Genomic DNA, 21,578 nt, shown 5'->3' with positions numbered 1-21,578 from the left:
CCAATTCATAAAACTTGGACCCAGAATCAAATGCCTTAAAGACTAAAGATGTTTGGTGACAGAAATATTATTGCTGGGAGGACAGATGCTTTGCATAGGTCTGCACATAGTCTTTGTGCTTCTTTGGTTTTAATGATATCTACCAGGTCAGAAAAAAAGGTGCAATTTGAATAAATTAAAAAGGACAGATAAAAAATGCAAGAAAGCTAAAAAACTGCCATCTGTCCAGCTTTATTCCCATTCTAATGAGAATCCAGATGCTTCAGTCAAGCTCTGCTTTCTTGCTATAAGGCAGAATTCTGAAACAAACCTAGAGAATTTGCGTAAAGTGATGTGATTATAAAAAATACAGCATGGTAAAATTTTATCAAGTAAAATTAATGTGTGGGTGTGGTGGAAAAAATGCAAATGATTTCCTAGCTAAAACACCAGCATTTTGAGATCCATAACTACCCCTATGGGAAATGTGGGGCAAGATGTCTCCTTTTTGGCTCTGACTCAAGAAAAGAATTAAAAAAAGAAAGGTAAACTGCAAATCTAGTAATTGGAAATTACTGAAAACAGCTCATTAGTCATCTTGTTGTCTGTTTCCACTCTGTCACAGCTTCAGCCAGAGCCATTAACATGCACCACTGCACACATGCATTGAACACCTACAGTATGTGCTGGAGTCATGCTTGGAAGGCAGCCACAGGATCCTAGAAATTTCAAATGAAAGCATGGAACTGGAATGGAAACAAATCCTGTGAAATGAATGAAGAAGCAAAAGCTCTTCATGATAAAATGCCTTCCTTGTGCTCAGCTGTCAGCACTTACCTGTGTTATTACTTTCAGAAGGGTTCATGGCTTTGGTAGTGTGCATGTACATTCATGTGCATTTGTGAAAAGAGATACTTTGGGGGGAGGGAGGTTTCAGCTTTCAGTTTATCGCTTTTTTTTTTTTTTTTTTTTTTTTTTTTTGGCCTTCCCCAGCTTCCCATTTTGCAGACGCTGACACATCACTATTTCTGGCCAGAAAAGCAGCCTATTGTCTTCACCCAGAGAAACAGTGCCAGTATCACTCTTTAGATTGACTAGTGGGGGTGCTTTGAGAGCCTTTTGGCTAAATCCTATGTCCTTTCCTTTGGATACTCTCTATTTAACATGATGCATGGCGCAGAGCCTAGATGTGCTGGGGATTTTTCCCCACCTTCCCCTCTCACCCATGAGCTACCATGTGCATAATTAATTCTACTCATTCTCAATGAAATTTATTTTCTCCCTCAAAAGAAGTCCTCTATCTGTTATCCCTTTTATCAAACCATCAGCTCTGAACCCTGCAGTTGCAAACTATGTACGCTGCAGTCTGCCTGAGCCCTCTGTAAAGCAAAAATATCCTTCCAACTTTTCTCTCCTCTTTTCTCATAAAGCTTTAGATCTGAGCATCTTACGTCCTGCCAAACTTTGCCACAATCTCTTGTCATGTTTTTATAAGGAAATACTAGTACAATACAATTTAAGGAGGGAGATAATGGGCTTCCAGGGAGGCTTGGTAAATGCAGAATTTGAAGAACTTCATTAACTTTTATTCTGTCCATTCTGTCCATAATACCAAATCCTGGCCATTTGGGCTCAGCATTCTACATCCAGTATGCTTAGAGCTCCTAACGCAAAACTCAAAATAGAATTACCTGGCTTTGAACTTCCACAGTCTAATTAGCATGGGGAGTCCCACAAGCTATATTTCACAGCCCCAAGAAAATAAAAAAACCCCAGAATCCTATCCATAGACTGATCAAGACCAGTTTTTAAGGTTTGGCATGACTGCTATTGACTGACAGCTCCAGAACCTTAGGTCTATGGTGGTTTGAAATATCTTTATTTTTATCCTAACTCTTTTAGATACTGATTTTGTTTTCCAGGGAAGGTTTTGCTTCTTTTCTCTGTTCTCTTTTCTTTTCTTTTTTTTTTTTTTTTTTTTTTTTTTTTTTTTAATTTCCCCTAGTGTTTAGCTCTCTGGTTTATTTACAATATAATTCTGTTTTCCTGTTGTTGGCTCAGTTAAACAATGTGACTTCTACTTTTCTTTCATAAGGTAAGGTCATCTGAAGATACATTTCTGCCTGAGCCTGGGAAATGTGTCAGCTCTAATTCAGTCTTCTGAGTGCTGTGAACTTATCTCAGACTTCTATCCCTTGCAATTAAGTGCTCAGCTCTAATTAAATATGCTTGAAATTTAGGTTCTTGCTTTATTTTTTTAAAACATTTTTAAAAAGGATTGTGAAAGTCGATTAACTTCCAGTGGACCCTCTTGGACAAAAAAGCATGAACATTCAGATGGAAATAACAGGGGCATTGGAAATCAGGACAGAAGTTAATTATTCATTTCCAGGGCACCACCAGCACATGGGTGATGAGAATGATGACACCAGAATCACATTCCAAATAAGTTTTATCATAATGGGCCTTAGTAAGCAAGCAAAATAAGACAGTTTTTCCAATTCAACACAGTTAGTTTAAGCACTTTGAAACCTGACTGAGAAAGCTAACTTCAGACTTCATAAACACAGCAAATTTACAGGGGGCAGATGTTCCACAATTTTATAAAATACGGCCTCTCTATGATGTCCTGTTCCGGGAAACAAATGTGGAAATGTGGGCCACAAATGTGAAAGCAACTTTACACAGCGTAGTTCATCAATAAGGTCTGTCATTGATCTCATCAATTGATCTGTTAGCCATACATGGCACACAATTAGTTGAACATTCTCTAACCACTGATTAGATTATCAGTATAGACAGTATTTTAGCAGACGCTCCAAAAGAGTCTTTTCTTCATTTCTTCTAGCAGATGAGTAAGTAGTTTATATATTAGTCAGTACAGTAAAAAAACCCAAACAGAAAGACAACAAACTAAATGCAGCAAAAAAGAGAAGTGAAAAATAACTATTCTGACTCCACAAATTCAGAAGGCTTTCATATCGTACTATACCCATGGGTAGTTGATAGTTTTGCCCACACTATGAAAAAATCCTCAAAGGTAAGTATGAGGCTGAGAGCCTAAACAGCACCTTTGACTTGTAACCGCTGCACAAAGACAAGTTCACTCTCAGAGCACTTTCAATGTCATATACTGTACTTATGGTTAATGGTGCTGCTTACCTGAAATTTTCTTCTGGCTACAAAATACTGCATTCTCCTGATGACTTTTACAGCTGTTCGATGTGCTTCAGTTAATCTGCCAAGAAAGACAAACACAGACATACACCAGTGGGGGGAAAAGAAAGAAGTAGGAAAAACATCTTAATGCAAGATGTTGACTCCAAACCAAAATCTACAAACATGTTTTCTACCTACAATGCAGAATTGTAGCATAACACACTGTGTGTGCATGAGTATTTTGTTCTGTTGCTTTACCCTCTTGTATATTGTGGTTCTAAGTATAAAAAACTGATAAGTGAGACAATAAAAGCAGGTGTACAAAGATAATACATGTGGAGGGGATTAGACAGGATTACTGTCAATGCATACAACTGGCATCAGTTTGAAGAATGTGAAATGCTTTCAGAACCATGACTGCAACCCTTATTTTTCATTTATTGAGTGTTTGCCCATGAGCTCTATAGCACAGAAATTAAGACCTTTAAAAAGTACTTTGAATTCTCTAGGAAGGAAAGAAAACTTCAAGTATCACATCTGAAAAAAAAAATAAAAATGAACAGAGCACATCCTTTCGGCACACACGTGAGTGTGTGCATGTGGCTGCCTGTATTGGTATTCAAACAGAGAACTGGCCACACTATAACTTAGCAATATCACTTTACCCAGAGGATATTGGATTTGCACAACATTAATTGTGCCACTTGGCTGGCAATTAATTACCACACCTTCTTATTTATGGTGAATTTTGGAGGGGTAGAGAGGAAGCAGGAATATAGTAATAGTAAGACTAAGAATTTTACTTAAAGACTGACTCATTCCCCACGGACTTCTCCATTCATTCAAAATGAGTGAAGTAAAGAAAACAAAATTTTACTTCCAAGGAAGCTGCACTGTTAGGAAATCAATGTTCTATACAGACATCATCTTTGACATGTGATGATAACCCTAGGAAAGCTTGCCAGCAAGTTTCTCATCTCCTGAAAACACAATCTGCCACCTCATCCCAGTGTATCCAACTGGGGAAAAGGAAGTATTGGCTAGGCCATCTACTTGGATGTCACAGTCTAGAGATGAAGTCTTTAAAAAGTGCAAGGATTGGTGTATGATTTCAAAGTGAAGTAAATAAAAGCTAAACAACCACGGACTGTATTTGAGAACTAGCATCAGTTCATTTTTATAATTTCTCTTTGATAAAATTAGTGTTTATGATTGGGTGACATACCACAGCCACAGGAACAGTATTATTTCAAGTCCCAGATTAATATTAAATACATGCACAAATATGTGTGAAATTTAGATGTGTACACTACATATATCCTCACACTTCATATATCTATGTATATTCATGCACATATCCATATATATACACTCACACATGCAAACACACAGAAGACAATGCAAGGTGAGCGTGATTCAGGAACCACCATTGTTGTATATCATCAACAGCATTGCTAAGCATGAATTTTTGCATTTGTGTAAGCCTATCAAAGGGATTTCAGAAGTGTCACTGAAGGACTACCAGTAGTTTAGCCTACAGGACCTCTATTATGGTGAAAGAAAGGCTCTCAGCTTGACTCTCAGAGCCCCAGCTGAGCTCCTGTGGCTGGTGACTAGAATGGAGACAACATTCTGCTTGCAAATGGCACATACTTGATAAAGAAATCTTTGTCTGTCAGCCCGTACAAATAATATATATACTTATTTCTAACCAGAAAAAAATCACAATTTAAAGTTTAGGGTTTAGCCTACCTCCTTTGTGTACCAGTTAAGATAACAGCTTGAAATTATCCCCTACCTCCAAATGATGTGAGATTTCATATGTATATATACTCAAGAGGTATTCTTTTTGTATAATCTATATGAGATGGTTCACACATTGTTTAAACAGCCTCAAATAGATAAGCTTAGAGAAGTCAGAGATGGAAACAAACCAAGGCAGTCATTTCCTCCTCGTTCCCCTCCTTCAGCAGAAATCAGGGCTACAGAACTGTTTCCAATGTGTTATCAAGTTTAAGTGTCCAAAACTATGAGGCTAACGCTTGGAATCTCATGTACAGTCAAACAGGCCTCATTTTTAGAGAGAAAAGTTATTTATTTGTGAAATACAGCAAAGACAACCACCCAACTATAATTCAAAAGCACTGGATATTGGCCTGTTCCAAGTGGCAAAATCCACATCAATCTCACTGGGAGCAAATTTTGAAAAAGAAGTTACTGATCAGATTTGATGGTCACTAGTATTAAACTGATGGTCACTAGTATTAAACTGAGAGATAGAAGTACATGAAACCTGGCTTTAATGGAAAAAAAACAGTATGAAAAGGTGCAAATCCATAGACTGAGGTACATGGATGTGTTATCTTAATTGCCTCAATAAATCCTTAGGGAGTGTAGCAGCTTTAGATGATAGAGAGCAGCTCTGGATGAGTTAAACTCCCTGCTCTGTATAGTAAGCAGAGCTATCCTCCTGACAGAGGGTTGTGACAGTGTGACTGACTGTGATCCTAAACATTTTTGGAGATTTTACCTGATTTTTATAGTTTCCTAGCACTGATGTCCAGAATGGACAATTACAGCTATTACTGGCAAGGTTACATTTATCCCTGTATTTAGCCCAGTACATTTATCCTGCTAAGCCTTATATTTTAGCCCAAAACTTTGGATTAGACAAAACCCTTTCAACCTTGACGGTGTCAGCCTGTTACATGCCAGAAGCATACAACAGCAGAGAATGTAAGGCCAGAGATGCTTTATGTCAATGCTCAATAGAAAAATAACCCTGCTTGCAGTGAATCTCCTAGATATTTTGAGATCTGCAACTCATTAAACAACAACTCAGGGGGGTTGAGGTGGACACCATACTTGCACGCTCTTCACACATTGGATTTTCTACTGACAGAAGGCAGAAACAGATAGATCTTCACAGATATCACGATGCCTAACTCACACGGAGATGAAGATTTAACTCCTTTCGTAGGTCTAGCTCCCATATGAAGCCAGTAGGACCTGAGCACTTGCTCGAAGTAAGAATATGGGCTGGTGAGTGACCACACCTGCACTCCTATGAACGCAGCCAAGCTCTGTATCACGTCTGTGCAGCAGAGGGCAGTGGTACACACACACTAGAAGATGCTTTCCAGTACATGACAAAATTATTTAAACTGTCTAAAAGCTTTACCTATAAAACTAAGCATAAACACCAGACCTCATAAGGATGGGATCCGTGCTGAGGTGGGGTGTTACTATTGCGTGGGTTGTTTTTTGTGCACGTTTTGCTCAGAAGAATATAATCAGTTTTACTGACAGACAAGGGCGTACTTTCCTATCTTTTAACTGAAACAGGTAAGAAGTTTTTATTAAAACCTTCCCACCAAAAGACTATAAAGGAGAACAAAATGACATTTGAACACAAGGGATTGGGGTTTTGGAAAGTTATAAGCACATAAAAAATTAATAATGGAAGTTCGTAACATCTGTATCCATAATGGATACCATGAAACATCTACTGAAAGAACATATACATGGATACATAAATAATATTGACATCACTTATAACTATGTCTTCAAGGAGGACTCAAGCCTTGGACCTGTTTCCTTCCCTCTCTGTTAACTGACTGCTCAGCAGGATGCCCCATTTTAAAAGCAGTCAAACCTATCCTTAATTACAATGAGTCTTTCCCAGCTTGGCTTATGGACTCCTGGGCTCTCATATCACCGTGGTAGGGCAGGGAAAAAGAGGAGCGGGTGGAGGGCCTGGAACATAAATGTTAACAGCAGTCCCCACCCTGATCCGATGTTGAGCAACTCTCTGGCAGCTATTCTATAGGAGGAGAGGGAATGGGGCCCCTCTTTGCTGGCTGACTCGACCTTCCTTCCCCTCTGCAGGTTTTGAGTGTGCCTATGTGGCTGCAGAGCCTGGCGGGACAGACGTGTGCCAAGAGGCACTGCAGCCCCAGGTTTGGTCCTCAGCTCGTGGCTCAGCGCTTTGAAAAGTCACTGCTTTTAGCTAAAAACACTTGGATGCATTGAAGACCTTTTTTGACTTTTGTAAACTGCAGAAAGGCAGTAGCCTAAGCCAAAGAAGCCAAACATTTTCAGTTGAAAGTTATTGAACCAGAGGAGGAAAGAGAGATGATCAAATCCAAAGCAACTCTGGAGACTATCTACAGGGGTTTTGTTTTTTGGTTTTAGGTTTGGGGTTTTTTTTTTAATCCTTTTATTTCTATATACCACTCTGTTTGTTAAAAGCTTGTGTTGGCCAGTTCAGACCTACTTTTTCATTTTCTTTTGTATGGAGTCCGGTAACTTTCAGCTTAATATGCTTTGGAACAGCCAGAGAATATTTTAAGTCAAAAACAGATAGGAAAACAGACCCTAAAGAAAGGCAAAGTTACAACTATTCCAGGCCATGCTGAGGCACAGTGCCAATCTCCAAACAAGCCTGTTATCAGTGTGATGCACTTTTCAGTCCAGAGGCATTTTTGAATCATTAGGGTTCGTTTCAGTGTAAAGACAAGGGGAAGGGCCTTATTCAGGCTGTGCTGCAGGATGGCTAGATAGTGGAATGTGCATTCCAGGCTGGTTTTCCTGCCGTTTATTCAGGTGTCGTGAATTAGAAGAGTTATTCAGTCTAACTTAACTACTTTGATCATGAACTGTGGAAAATAAAGGCCACTTCAGCAAAGTCAATTATAGCTCTCTGTCCCAATTTGCAAAACTAGTTTAAAGATACACGCTTAACAGTACTTGGATTACTGCTGAGCTTCATTCATTCGTTACATTTTGATTGCTTAGCAGGAAAACACACATAAAGTCACACTAACTCTGTTTTAATACTGATCATTGGATAATGTTGTAACTCCTGCCCAGGGTAACATACAGCATCATCTATTCTGGAGTTGTTCACTTGACGTTAGTTTCTAAGCCAGCACAAATAGTGACTAGGTCAGTGACGGCAACTGAAATGTACAGAAGTTATTTAAGAGCTCAGCCCTTCATCTGTCTTTTTGTTTTCCCATCACATTTGATTTAGAGTATTCACTTTGGGGCTCTGTTTCTGGGAAAGAACTTTGATTCTCAGCCACAACTTTATTTTTTCTCATGTACAATTATCTCAAATGGACTGATATTTTATTAGGTAGAGTATAAAGCAAGCCTTATCTGCACTGAAAGCATTACCAGAATCAATACAAAACATGAAGCGGTGGCATCACAGGGTACTTTTTGTCTTCAGGTGCACACAGCACAGGCTGCCCAGTTTTAGATGTGAGGTTTTTCATGCAGATTCCCACTGTTACTGAAGGACAATATTTAGCAGAGATCAGTAAAACCTGTATTCAAATGTAGCTAAACTTTGTAGTTATCCCATCATATGGGTTGCATGCACCAATAAGTTGTTGGGGGAGAAGAAGAGTGGGAAAACAGAAATCATAAACGACATAAAATTAGAGTTTATTACATATAGGCACAGTAGTTAGTCCATATGCAGTCACACACACTATGTGGACCTTCTGTTGACAGAGACAAGTGGTGAAGAGAGATGGTTCTCATCACAAGAACCATAAAGAAAAGAAACTTAAAATTAGTACTGCCTTCAGCTAAGCAAAGCCAGACAAAATGCCTTGAGCCTTTTAAACCACTCGAGTTAAGAGAAGGTTGCAGCTTGAATCTGACATGCAAACACCTGGAAATGTCAGGCAATAATGCTGATTCCAGAGCTCACCTCAAGCCAGGAGCTGCAGAGAAGTACAACATAAATATAACAGAAGAAATTTCAGTCTTGTTACATTTCGTCAAAGCCTTGTGAAGAACAAATTCTTCTGGAGAATTTCCACCACTTACATGATGGAAATTTTATAAGATGCCATTTGTGCTGAAACCTGAGAGAACATTTCAGAAAATGTTGGCATAAGTTTATTTTTCCCTTTATTCCTAAACACAATCCCACCTTAAGCCTTCCTCATCTCTATTCTAGCCATATCCTTATCTGAACCTTTTCTTTTCAAGCCCATGTTTGGCTCAAAACTGTAAACAAATTAGGGCTGGCTTCTCTCAGAGCAGGCTGGAGGCCTATTTGGCTTCGCCAAGCATTGCTGACAACCTCAATTTATGAAGGAATGCTGCAAGTTCTGCAAATCCCTCCTCAGCAGGTACAATCCCAGGCAAAGTAGGAAAGAGTACAAAAGAAACATGTTCATGGGGGGCTGCATTCTGGCATCTGGTTATTTTGCTGAAGATTTTGTGGCATTTGCTATCTCTATCCATCCATCACCATATACACTGCTGGCTCTCTGAATTCATCCCAGAACACAATTGCCTCTGCTTCTACTTGCCTTTCTAACCTGGGTTTCCCTGAAGCGAATGAGAAAGCAAGCAGATTTCCTACAGCAATGCTCCTAGGGATTGGGGCAGGGAAGGCAGAGAGTGCAAGGACAGAAGAACAGCTCTGAGAAGAAACTGTTAGAAGAGGAAGAACTGACATCGTTTATAGGGAGCAACTGGCAAGACAATATATTGGCAGAGGAAACACCAGTGTGAGAAGTAGTAGCTCAGGGTATTTTCTTGATGATGTCCATGAACAGAATAAAAAAAGTAGAAAGCTTCTGAAAATAATCAGAGGTAGATGTAACCTGAATGTGATTTAATGAGAAAGAAAACCCACTGAACTTTGAGTTGTTTTTCTCAACTGTAGACATTTGGAGTTTTCAGTTACAAGTTTGTTCTGTAATATCACAAAGTGGGTTTATTGAGGAAGTGGGAGAAAAGCTCTGTGTTAGTCCCTTGCTAATTAAAATGCATAATTAAAATGAGTAATTAAGCTTACTACAGAATGCTCTTGTGTCTGGGAGCCCAACTGCCCTTGAACAACAATTCATCTGCTGAACTGTCTCTGAGAACTAAAGTAACCATTGGATATTTTGGTTACATCTTTCCTCTATGTTTTGTTGGCAGCAAAATAAAAGTGCCTGGTCTCTTTTCTGCCATTTTATTTCTTCCATTCTTCCTGCAGTGTCCGAACAAACAAGATGATGTCATAGGGATGTCTTTTCAGTGTGGAAATACAAACACAGAAAGATGGGTTTTTTTACTTTTTTTTTTTTCCTGAGCAAACAGCTTCTAGAAATTGCCACAATAACTTCCTGTATTAGTGCTGGTGCCAGAATAGGTGAAATGCTCTTGTCTTCACACCAGTTCTCATTTGCTTAGAAAACAGGCTCTAGCCACACCCACCTTCTTGGGAGGTGGGCAAACGCTGACAAACGACGACACGTTTTTACCCCACATATTACAACAGTCAGTGATCCTAGCATATAAAGGTACTTTTTCACTTCTCTCTCCTTAAGACTTGGTCTTCATCAATTTGCCTTTTAAAAAATGCCAACAGAACTGAATGTCTAGTTAGTAAAAGGCACTGCAGAGAGAGTCATCCCCAAGCCCAAACAATGTCCCAGCAGAAGAGATGCCTTTCTGGAATCTGAATAGCCTTCACAGCAGTGCAGTGGGAACTAGAATGGTACAGCCTTATTCAACGGGCTCTGGTTTGCTCACTTTAAAAAACCCCACAACCCAAATTAATGAACTTTAAGACTTCATTTTCCTCTTCACTGTATTCAGCATTTATGGGAACAACGTGGTGTTGTTAATATACACCAATGACTGAGCGCTGTATTTATGCCTCAATGATTTTCTGTCATGAGAATATAATGCCTGGCAAAGACTGATTCTCTGAAATACCAGTTTGTTTGGGGTCATTAATCTTAATTCCTATCTTGCCTGAATAGGAACTGAGTAACAGTCAAGTCAGAGTATAGTTCTGAGAATTAAAACTTCAATGGCTTTTGGGCTGCCCGAGGTTTTACATTTCTTTTAAAAAATAAGTAATTAATCTGCACCAAGTACTAGGGAAAGACCCCGTGGAACTGAGCAAAATGTTTCTTGTGGTTTTAGAAAACAAAAAAACCCAGTAGCTTTTGGCAAGATCTTTTCCTAGTAGCTCTTGTGATTTAGTAGTTACAGCAGGGGCTATGGAAACACAACTCCTGGGTCCTTGAATTGATTGATTTAACTGGCCTCTGTCTCTCTGGGTGATCTTGTGCAAGTCCTTTTACCTGGCTAAGCTCTCGCTCATATGTCTATAAAGTAAGTGTAAAACCTGTCTTAGTCATGGAGGTATCATGAGGCTTACTTCACTGAGGATTTTAAGGCAATTAGAGGTCCCAAATAGAGATGTATTTCATTTATAGGATGTCTCAGCAGAAAAAAAAAGAGTAATGACAAAATGTTTTCCCCTCAGTGATGATAAAGAACAAGGGAGACTTGAGGTAAACTGTCATATCATTGCCCCTTAAGCAGAGGCTATTTTCCAAAGCATTCTCCCCTCTCCACCTTCACAACCTGTGCTCCTCCTCTCCTGAGTACCTGAGCAATCTGGTTAGGAATTAGCTTCCTGTTCACCAGATACTCAGCAGTGCAAGACATCCACAGCATCTGAAGGCAAGCAGGGCCATTAGATCATGAACGTGACCTGCTCAACAGTGCAAGGGATTGCATTTCACACAGCTGCCCTTGCCCTGAGCCAAAAACCTTGTGTAGGACTAAAGTAACTTTCCAGAAAGGCATCTGGACTAGATATAAAGACCTTTATATACTGTTTAAAAGTGCCTTATTTTTAATTTAATTTTGTCAGTATTCAGATTCCAGGCTCCTCTCTTCAACTGGAGTATCAGCAATTTTAGCCTTTTCCAGCCCTGTCTTTCTCCCAGGGACCTTCAGCAGTGCCAGATGCGCTGCGTCTGGCCTGGCAGAGAGACCAGCCTTTGGTGTAGGGAAAAGAGAGTACTGCTCTCTGGGGAACTGTAAGGAGACACTGAAACCCTAAAATTTTTATCATTTTTCTGCCTGAGGTTTAAGTCATGCTATCAGCAATTATAGAGCTGATAATAATTTCATGATGGAAATGCTTAGATGGCAGGAATGGAGAATGAATGGGAAGGTCTGTGTGTGGAAATTTCAGAAAGGGAAAAGAAGCACAAAAATCCCTGTGAGGATAGCAGGGGCTTGTGGGACCTAGATCATCAATGTAACAGCACATTTATGAGCAGCTTTTGAAGATACCCAATTCAAGAACACAAAGGAACAGGTACAGTCAGGAATTGCCTCTGCCTAGACTGGAAAAGGACTCCAGCCATTAAGAGATAATGTTAAGAAAATACAGAACATGGCTGGAGTCTTAAGACACCCTCATAAGGAGGAAGAGTGCAGAGAATAAATCCTGGTGACTCCCAGAGGTGGAAGAGCATGGAGAGGTAAAAGATCGTGATCAGTCTCAGCTCCCAAAGGCAATAAAGGTTCAGTGGCACCTGGTTGCCATCCTGAGGGGATCCCAGAAGATATGATGAAGACTCCACAGACCATTACTTGGGCCCTCCATGCAATTGCAAGAAATCCTGAGCAGCCCACCTGGGTATGTGCAGCTGGGATACAGGCATGGTGGACGGACTGGTTGGGTACACACATCTTTGTGAGTATGTGATTGTGACAGTGGGAATCATTGAAACTAGCCATTTTATAATAAAATCACCTTGCCCTCCCCTGAATGTCTTGTGTCGAATTTTGGTATACACCCACCAGTTTATACCAGCAGAAAAGATAGCTCTAAAATTGACTTACTATCTGGTCACCTTCAAATTTGCCTTTCAAAGGTCTTGTCAAAAACACATGTATACTCTCACAATGGCCTTTCAAACTCTCATCACCAAGTCACAGTCCACTTTTGAGCTCCAGCACCAGTTTCTGCAAGCCCATGTGCCAAGAAAGAATATTGCATTGCCATTAGAGGAACTGGCATTTCGAAATCAGACAAAAATAATGATCTTCCTTTTTAAAAAAATTTAGTGTCCATAAACTATATTACATACAACAGCAACCCACAGAACCTCACAGGGAACTTTTCGTGGCCACACACAGTTATTATTTTATCACTCTGTATGTCATGTAAGAACATGCATAAAAATTTTACAGGCCTCACTTGCCTAATACTGAAAATATGCAGTGCTTATCAATAGTTTACTACAGAAATAAATATCTTTCTCAAAGTTGCAAGCATCACTTGTGCAAAACTGTTGCTGAAACCAGAAGTTTTGCTGAGCTACTTATTTCAAGAGTTTTCACTTGCTCATTGAGAAACTACTTTTTGTTCAAAGATTGTTCAGGAAAAGATGCTATCTCTTGGCAATTTTTTTTCCTGGCAGACTTTTAGCTCAGCCAGTGGACGAACAGAAGGAAAGTGTTCATATACCAATCGCTTGTGGCTTACTATTAAAGAACAGGAAAATTATTTTTTCCAAAGTGAGGAAATCTGTGTCTTCATGCTCTTGGGAATTCTGATTTTCCTGTCTTTGTTTCCATCCTAACTCACAGGAAAAGTATTTTAAAAGTCATTATGAAACAAAAGATTCTGAAAGCATTTGAGCCTGAAATGATAATATGTTTCATTTTGTCCCATTTTAATACATATTTGTGTCCAAAAAGGAAATATTTTATCCTTTTATAAAATTAATGCATTTTATCTGGTTTATGCCATTTTTCCTCCCAGTAACTGGGACTCTATCCTGAATACATATACTCTGCACTGCATCATCTGGTGCAAAATGAAGACCACATGCCTTAGAAAAGATGTAAACTGGTTTACAGGATACTGTTATAGAATGGCACAACTGTGCTATGAATCCTATGAAATAGCAGACCACTCTGGGCAGATCCAGTTCAAATATTGGTACAGACTTAACTTTGACAATTTTCCACTAATCACAACGTTCTGAACTGTGCTTGTATCAAATTAATTTTGCTTTAACTCCTTCTGTTATAAAATCAAAGTAATAAAACTTCCTCTTCCCCTCGAAGTTTTCTCACAGAAAAACTATTTTGAAGAATTTTTTTCCACTTGAAAGATCATCAGCTCTGTGTTCACTAAAAGTTACTAGCAAATAAAGCCTGATAGAAGCAAAAGGTATCCATCCATATAGTATTGAGCACATATGAAGTGATTAGAAGGATAATAGCTATTAGTATCAGTGCTTCAAAGTTTCAGAAGATTTTTTTGTGTGTTTTGTTTGGGTTTTTTTAATTGGGCCTTGAGAATGCCAGAACTGCAATCAAAAATGTTTCTAAACAATTATGTGCTCATTTAAGTGGCCAACCACCTGAATTACTGTAATTAGAACACTTAATACAAACCATTAATTATGTCAGCAATGCTGAAGGCTGTTTTTAAGATCTAGATACAGAAATATGTTCAAACAAAAACAAAAACGAAGCCCAAAGTGATCTTTATTTCATTTGACACATTTCCAATGATTGTTCTTTGACAACAACCTGAGGACTCCTCTTGGAAGTTCTGTATAAGAATGAAATAAAAACTGGGAACGATGCTACCAAGAGTCCCACTGAAGTGGCTTTTATTTTTGTATCTAAGGGACAGACGTATAAATGTTGCCTGAAATTAGCTTTATCTTGTCATTGAGCAACGTGGTTTATTCTGGATCCAAAGGAACTGTAGAGATGAGGCAGCAGCTTAAGTATTCAAGTACTCAAGCCCAAAATTTCAGTGCTCAAAATTATGAAATAGGTCATGACCATCTCTCCATTTGAAGCTGACATATTGACATATTTTTTTGTATTCCAATATACTTTTGTGGTACAGAATTTTCCCAATATCCCCCTATCCCCCTATCCCAATATCCCCCTATTTTCCCAATATCCCCCTATCCCCCTATCCACTATGAGGACTATGACCAAGTCCTCATAGTATTGAACTGGTCTGATAATGAATTACAGGCTTAGTTTGCTAAAAGTTCATAAACTTATAAACTTCAACCCCATTCCAAAGGAACCTGACACAACTTATCTTTTTGCTTGGAAATTATGTGAAAAGAAATTATGCAAAATCTGAGGTTTGGAGTGGATTCAAAGCAAAACCACTTGAAACACTGCAATTTAAAGTGAATTTACTTTGACAGTTTCAGTTTGCCCAAACCTGAAACTCAAAGCAAACCTCAGGGCAGAAGTGTAAACCAGAACAGATAGAAATCAACAAACATTTACACAACACTCCATGAATCAAAGATGCTTAACATCACATGACATGAAGCAGAGTGTGACAAACCAGGAATCACACAGGAACAATTCTGAACACAATCTACTTCATTAGCATTTAACAAAAAACAGTTCATCTCTTCTATTACGAGCCTTCTCAACCATGAAGACCCACTAATCTCAAGTTTTAAGCACCATTCCCCATATTAAAATTGGTGTTTTCATTACTTCAATTTCTCTCAAATTTTCAAGCATCATGCTGTGAGAACTATAGGAGAAATAAAGCCATTTTATACTACACAAAACCATCTTTAGATTTGTTCTCAGTACAGTAATCACATGCATCCAACAACCTGGTGAATCAGTTGAGTCTAAGTAATAGCTGGTAATTTCCATGAATTATATAATGTCACAAGTGATAATCAACTTAACCTGATACTATCACTTATCTGAAGCAAAATACCTTTCTTCAAGGGAACAGATCCAGGCAAATAGTTCATGAACACCAGGGTGGGTTTTCTTCTCCTTTTTTTTTTTTTTTTATTTTAATGTGGCAATATTAGGTCAGAGATGAACAGTTTCAAGCACAGTCTTTAAATCAGCACTTTCCCTGTTACAGAGAGAGTGTTTGTGTCCCCAGCACATTGCAGGAAATGTTCAGTTTGATCCACAGCACACAACACCGTCCACTCCATTCCTGGCTGCCAAAAGTGGCTGTGTACACCTCAATACCAAACACTCCTCAGGCCTTTTAACTTGTACAGACTATGCAGAGAGCTAAGGACAAAATAAAGAACTAATTTTTAGTATTCTCAAAGATTGATAGAAAATAAAATATGAAAATTGCTCTTCAAAATCAGCATCCATACACATTTGTATATTAGGATATGTCTATGCTACATCTGTTATTAGCTCCTGTACATCCTTACTCTACAAAACATTCATCACAGAATGAGCAATATTCTGGTCAGGACATTTATTAGAATTGAATTACATAGTTTCAATGCATCATGAATTTTATAAAGTAACATGGGTGAGCACACAATTGTTTGCAAGTTCAGAATGTAAGGGACTGGAATATAGCAGATAAAATATTCATGGAACTGTGAAAGATGATTTTTATCTAACAAACCAGCACATAAAATACCCATCGACCTAGGATTTGTTTAATGTCCTTCTTTAGATCTCTTATTTCTAACACCTTCGTCTTTCTCCTACTTCTTCCTTATGATGAAGAGAGCATTGGCAGCTGAGGCTCTGCTATTCTCCTCGCATCCAGGCTTGCCCCACTTTACATGGAATAACTAAAAACCAATGGAAAAACTAAACCAAGACAAAGAACATAAGCAACTCTCCAGCCTCGTGGTTAAGGCGAGTCCCTGTCTCTGTGTGTTTCCTTTTAGAATGGAAGAGCACAAATGGGATGCTGGGTCTTGGCCTCCAAACCCAGAATATTCTGTGATCTGGTGGTGGAGCAAGCTTCTGGGGAATCAACATGCTCAGATTCTTTCAAACTGAGGAAAGAATTGAACCTAAGCCTCTCACAATGTGGATCCATCATGACATTAAATGACAGAAGGACACCTCCTTTTCTAGGATCTTCATAATTCTAATCCTCTGCCATTATTGCATGTCTGCAGGAGAAAAAGGTTTCTTTCTGAGTCAAATAAAGAATTTAATCCAACAGAAAACACATTTTTAGTTTTGTGAAAAAATTGGAAAAATGTTCATTTTCATTCAAACCAAAGAGAATATTTTTTCAAATATTTGGATAGGAAGTTGCAATTGAAAACCAAATAAAACCAAAACAATTTTCAGCTCAGCTCTAGTGTACACACAACGTCAACAAGTATCACCAAAACCAGTTTCTACTAAGCAAATGCAAATTAACCATTAACTTAAATTATGTGATAAATTGTCCGTGATAGTCTTTAAATCAAGACTGCAGCATCCTGTTGAAGACTGTATTCCTGGCTGACCAGAGTGCAGCTCAAGTCTGTGTTACACCAAGACCTAAGATGGTCTAAAAAAATAAAATGCATTCAAACATTGAGCTTGTGAACACAGTGTGGAGATACTTTCTTCCGGCTTTGAGGAATTCATGGCTGCCTGACATGATGGAAGTTTTCATAAGTGGAAGCTTTCAGAAAGCTGCAGTGAAGATGTTATTTCTGTCCAAAGCAATTCCCATCAGCTTGTGCTTCTATATGAGACACCGTGGGGACACAGCTGTTACAGGCTTTGGAGACTCTTGAAAACTCTTTTTGCATTACTGAGGTACTGAAAATGCACAGGAAGTTTTATAAAATACAATATCTCTGCATATTGTTTTTCAGATATCTCAGGTCACATTGTGGAACTGCAGTTTTTCATTCCAAGAAGCCATAGCATTAAACCCTGAAAGTGTTTACACACCTACACACCTCTCCTGCACCTTCAAAACCAGCTTTTTAATGGAATCACCTAGAGAAGCAGGAACTAGCTAACTTTCCAAATGACTAATGAGAAATACCTGCAGAGGCTAAGATCTAATCAGAATTAATGGAGGGTTTGATTCTGCAAACCTACATCTAAATAATTCTGTACCTGAGTTATTTCACTCATGGGTTGCAGACAGGTAACAAGCTGTGCTCAAAATTAAGATTTGCAAAATGGTACCCTAATTATGCAATTAAAAGTGGTTTTGAGGAAATGTTCTTCAATTCTTTATCCTCACTATTTTTGCATGCTTGCAAAAAAGGTTGAATATTGTTAACAATGTATGTTGTCAGCAGCATGTACTGCTCTGTCATGCCTCAGCTGCCAAACATAGATAGAGCTGATCCTGTACCCGAGCAAGGACTGCAGAATCTTTCAAGCAGTAATAGGCAGCTGGCATCATCCTACAGGATTCTTACTGCTCCACCTTATCAACTATAACTTACTGATCTATATTACCTATATTCAGTTTATTCTCAAGAGTACTGGACATTTTGGAGACACAAATATATACGTATAAATAAATACACTTAATACCCTTCTATGAATTCAGCTGTTTGGTAGCTTTTAAAAAATAATTAAATATGTATTAAAGTATATATCTAGCTCTAGGTTGTGAACATAAATATGGAAAAATACAAACCTGATTTATAATCTCAAAATAATATCAACAGTGAGTTAGCTATAGTTTTAATAGCATGAAAATGACTAATTTAAGGTCAAGAGTAATTTAGTTTTGACTGACTTGGTAATCCTTTGTTCTCTGGGTCATGTAAGTGTTGAGTAAATTATAAACCTGTAATTCTATCCTGAGGTCAAGGGACTTCAGAATTGATTTGATATATTGGTCTCCTGGAAAGTTCTTCCAAGGCCAGTACCCCCTAAACTATGTTTATGAGTTGACTGCATTAATAACTAATGGAGTCATATAATATTAGCAGAGGTGAAATTAACCCTTTCCAAGAAGAGTATGATCAAATGCAGGATTTTTAAATGAGGGACAGAAAAATCAGATGTATCTGTGAGAAGCCAAGTTTCTATAAAGTATTGAAAAAATAGCATGAATGTAAAAAGCGGTAGAAATCAGAATTGAGGAACAAAATCAGACTGCATCTTGAACATTATTTGGAAGAATCTTGTGTTTGTGAAGCAAAACCCATTACCTTGATATCTTACATAGGGGGAAAATAAACAAACAAGCAACTACTGTGACAGATTATCTAAGAAGCATAAACACATTAAAAAACAAATCAGTAACTGCTCATTTAATGTAGGCTTTGCTCTATCCCCTAACATTTGCCATTGAAAAACTGAAATAGGAAGTAAACTGAGATGTTTTGCATAGAATATTTAAGTGTGCATTATAGCAGCACTTACTAATTTTGAAGCTTTTAATGTTTCCAAATGAAAGTCATCACACTATGAAAAAAAAAAAAAAATACACTGTAAAGCCCAGACACACAGCCTGGACTATTCTTTCGTCACCAGGCAAACATTAAAGTTAATGGTTCTTAAAGTGGTTAGGGTTATTTCTTTTGCCCAACATCACAGTCCTGAACTCATTAGTAAGAGGCGTATTCAGATTAGCCTATTCAGTTCTGATTTAAAAGAAACTCAATAGTAATCAGAATCTGAAATCTTGAAATCATTAGGAACAACCTAGTGTTACCCTTGGGCAAAAAAATTAGAAGTTGGTTCTCTGCACCTCCAAGGCTGTAGATTTCATGTGAATATGAATATCTTCTGGTATCTATGGAGTACTGGGAGATGTTTGTCCTGAAGAGTCCTTGGCTATCTCCTTCAATTGCTTTCAAATTCCTAGCAAGAGCTCTAACTTCCCTTTATGCTTCTACATTTACTGTAATTCCTGTATAAAAATCCAACAGTTGGTTAGATTAATGATCAATAAACACACACCAAGGTTAAAGAAATATCAGCATTAGAATTAAAACTGCAACAGCTCTTACCACAATGGATGACAGCATTTGACCTGGTCACACAGGAGGAATCAATTTGCAAAAAAGGAATCATAGGTGCTTGGAAAATAACACAATGCAGAGGCATGCCCTAAGACCATTGAATGCCACAGAATACATTAAAGTAGACTATCTTTGTCAGAAAACTAACCCTGAAGGGGGGGAAAAAAGCCTTTTCTGTTGGATATGTTCCCTAAGCAAAATCACCTCTGTTGGGCAGGTGACAGCAGCGGATGGTGGGGGACAAAGAGGGGAAAGAGGAAGAGGTAGATTGCAGTAGTTCAGATGTAGACTGGTTCAAGTTGTCAGGACATGTACCCAGTGTCCTAGTGCACAGGGTCCACCTGCTAAGTTTGGTGACAAAGGTTTTTTGTGTCCAAATGTGCATTTCAAGAATGGGTAATTAAATAAAAAGAATGTTAGAACATGAAAAAAAACTCTTAACTGACTGATTAGCCCTAATCAGCATCACTTTACAAAGGCCATCACTGTTTCAGGGCCTTGAGGACATTAAGAGGCATTTGTGGCCCTGACCAGCCTCACCTAGGCCTCCCCTCACCCCAGACCATGGGCTCCTGGAGCCCCATTTCAGCCCAGCCCCTGCCAGAGCTATGCTGTAGGTGCATTTGTCTTTGGTCCTGTCCCCTGGATGGATCTTGGACCCACGTTGTAGCCTTCTCCCCAGTCCTGTCTCTGACCCCATTTCGTTTAGGTCCTGGATCCGGCTCTTTCCTTGCCTATGGGTGTAAATGGACCCAATGTTTGCCCCCAGATCTGCCCACTGTTTGTACCCTGAGGGTGTACACCCTGTTGGTGTGGGCACTGCTGGGGCTGGAGTCACCAATGGATCCCAGCTCACCCACCCTTAGGGAGCAGCCAGACCATGCTGCTCTGTGACACACTATATTGGTACAACTTAATTGGGCTGCAAGATGGAAGGACAGCACATTTTTATGCTTGGTTTTGTTAGCACATTGTTCTCACTCTTTTTGCATAAAGCCATGGTCCTGCTCATTCTCTATTAGTTATATGCTAGAGCTATGTTAAAACTCTACCAGAACTTGTTTTTTTTTCCTTTAAGAAAGGCAGTTGCCTCTTTCCTCCTCAGGCTCATTAAGCCAATTCACTGCACTGACCTGGCAGAAAGAGTTCATAGGTTTTGTCAGACTGCTTTTGGGCTGATGCAGCTATCTGAATTGGCTCAGAACAATATCGCACAATCAGTAGAGGCAGGAGGAAAGGGGTGTGCAGCTAGAGCAGGACCTGCCCCTGTCAGTAGCAGTGAGCTGTTATGCTGGCTCAGCCTCAGACTGACTTATTATTTCAACTCAGTGACTGCATGCTACAACAGGCACTTGACAGCTTGTGAAAAAGCAGGTGAAACTTGGCAGGTTTGAGAACCAAGTGTTGTCTTGTAACTGCATCTGGCAGGGAAGAAGGGAAAATTAGCAGTGAAAAGAGCCTGCACTGATTTGAGAATGAGGGTACTTGAACTGCCTGTCTGTAAGCTCACTTATTCAAGTGTTATTTATATTACATATAAATGTAAGGCAGGACTCATCTCCTTGCGCTGAACTTAGGGCTACTGGCAAGTTTCTAGTTGAGGGTCTGAGGGACTTAAACTCAGGTTTAGGTTATAACAACGTTGTCAGGAGATGAGTGAAGGCTTGAATCAAGGACTTAGAGCTGTGTTTAGCTTGCATTGCAAACCTCCCCTCAAATAACTAGTGAATAGCAGGCTATGATTGTTTACTGGGAAAAGCAATAGGTTTGAATGGATGATGTGTGGGACAGAATATTCAGTGACTAACAGCAAAGGATGTCCCCTGTAACACACAGAGTTCCTGCAGTTGAAGTCACTGTGATGTTATCTAATCTCCACCAAAAGTA

The 21,578-nt window shown here is 39.0% G+C and overlaps 1 protein-coding gene across 1 annotated transcript in view; it reads right to left on the bottom strand.

The window, feature by feature from the left end:
- LOC115605583 (potassium voltage-gated channel subfamily KQT member 1-like) overlaps positions 1-21,578 on the bottom strand; it is a 482,515-nt gene that overhangs the window by 216,532 nt on the left and 244,405 nt on the right. Inside the window, exon 13 of the mRNA XM_030480260.1 lies at positions 3,142-3,217. Coding sequence (XP_030336120.1) covers positions 3,142-3,217 — 76 coding nt within the window. The remainder of the gene's footprint in view (positions 1-3,141; positions 3,218-21,578) is intronic.

Source organism: Strigops habroptila, chromosome 3, assembly GCF_004027225.2.
Source record: "Strigops habroptila isolate Jane chromosome 3, bStrHab1.2.pri, whole genome shotgun sequence".
Lineage (NCBI taxonomy): Eukaryota > Metazoa > Chordata > Aves > Psittaciformes > Psittacidae > Strigops > Strigops habroptila.
Note: the sequence above shows the minus strand (reverse complement) of the source record. Positions and strands in the feature narration are given on the sequence as shown.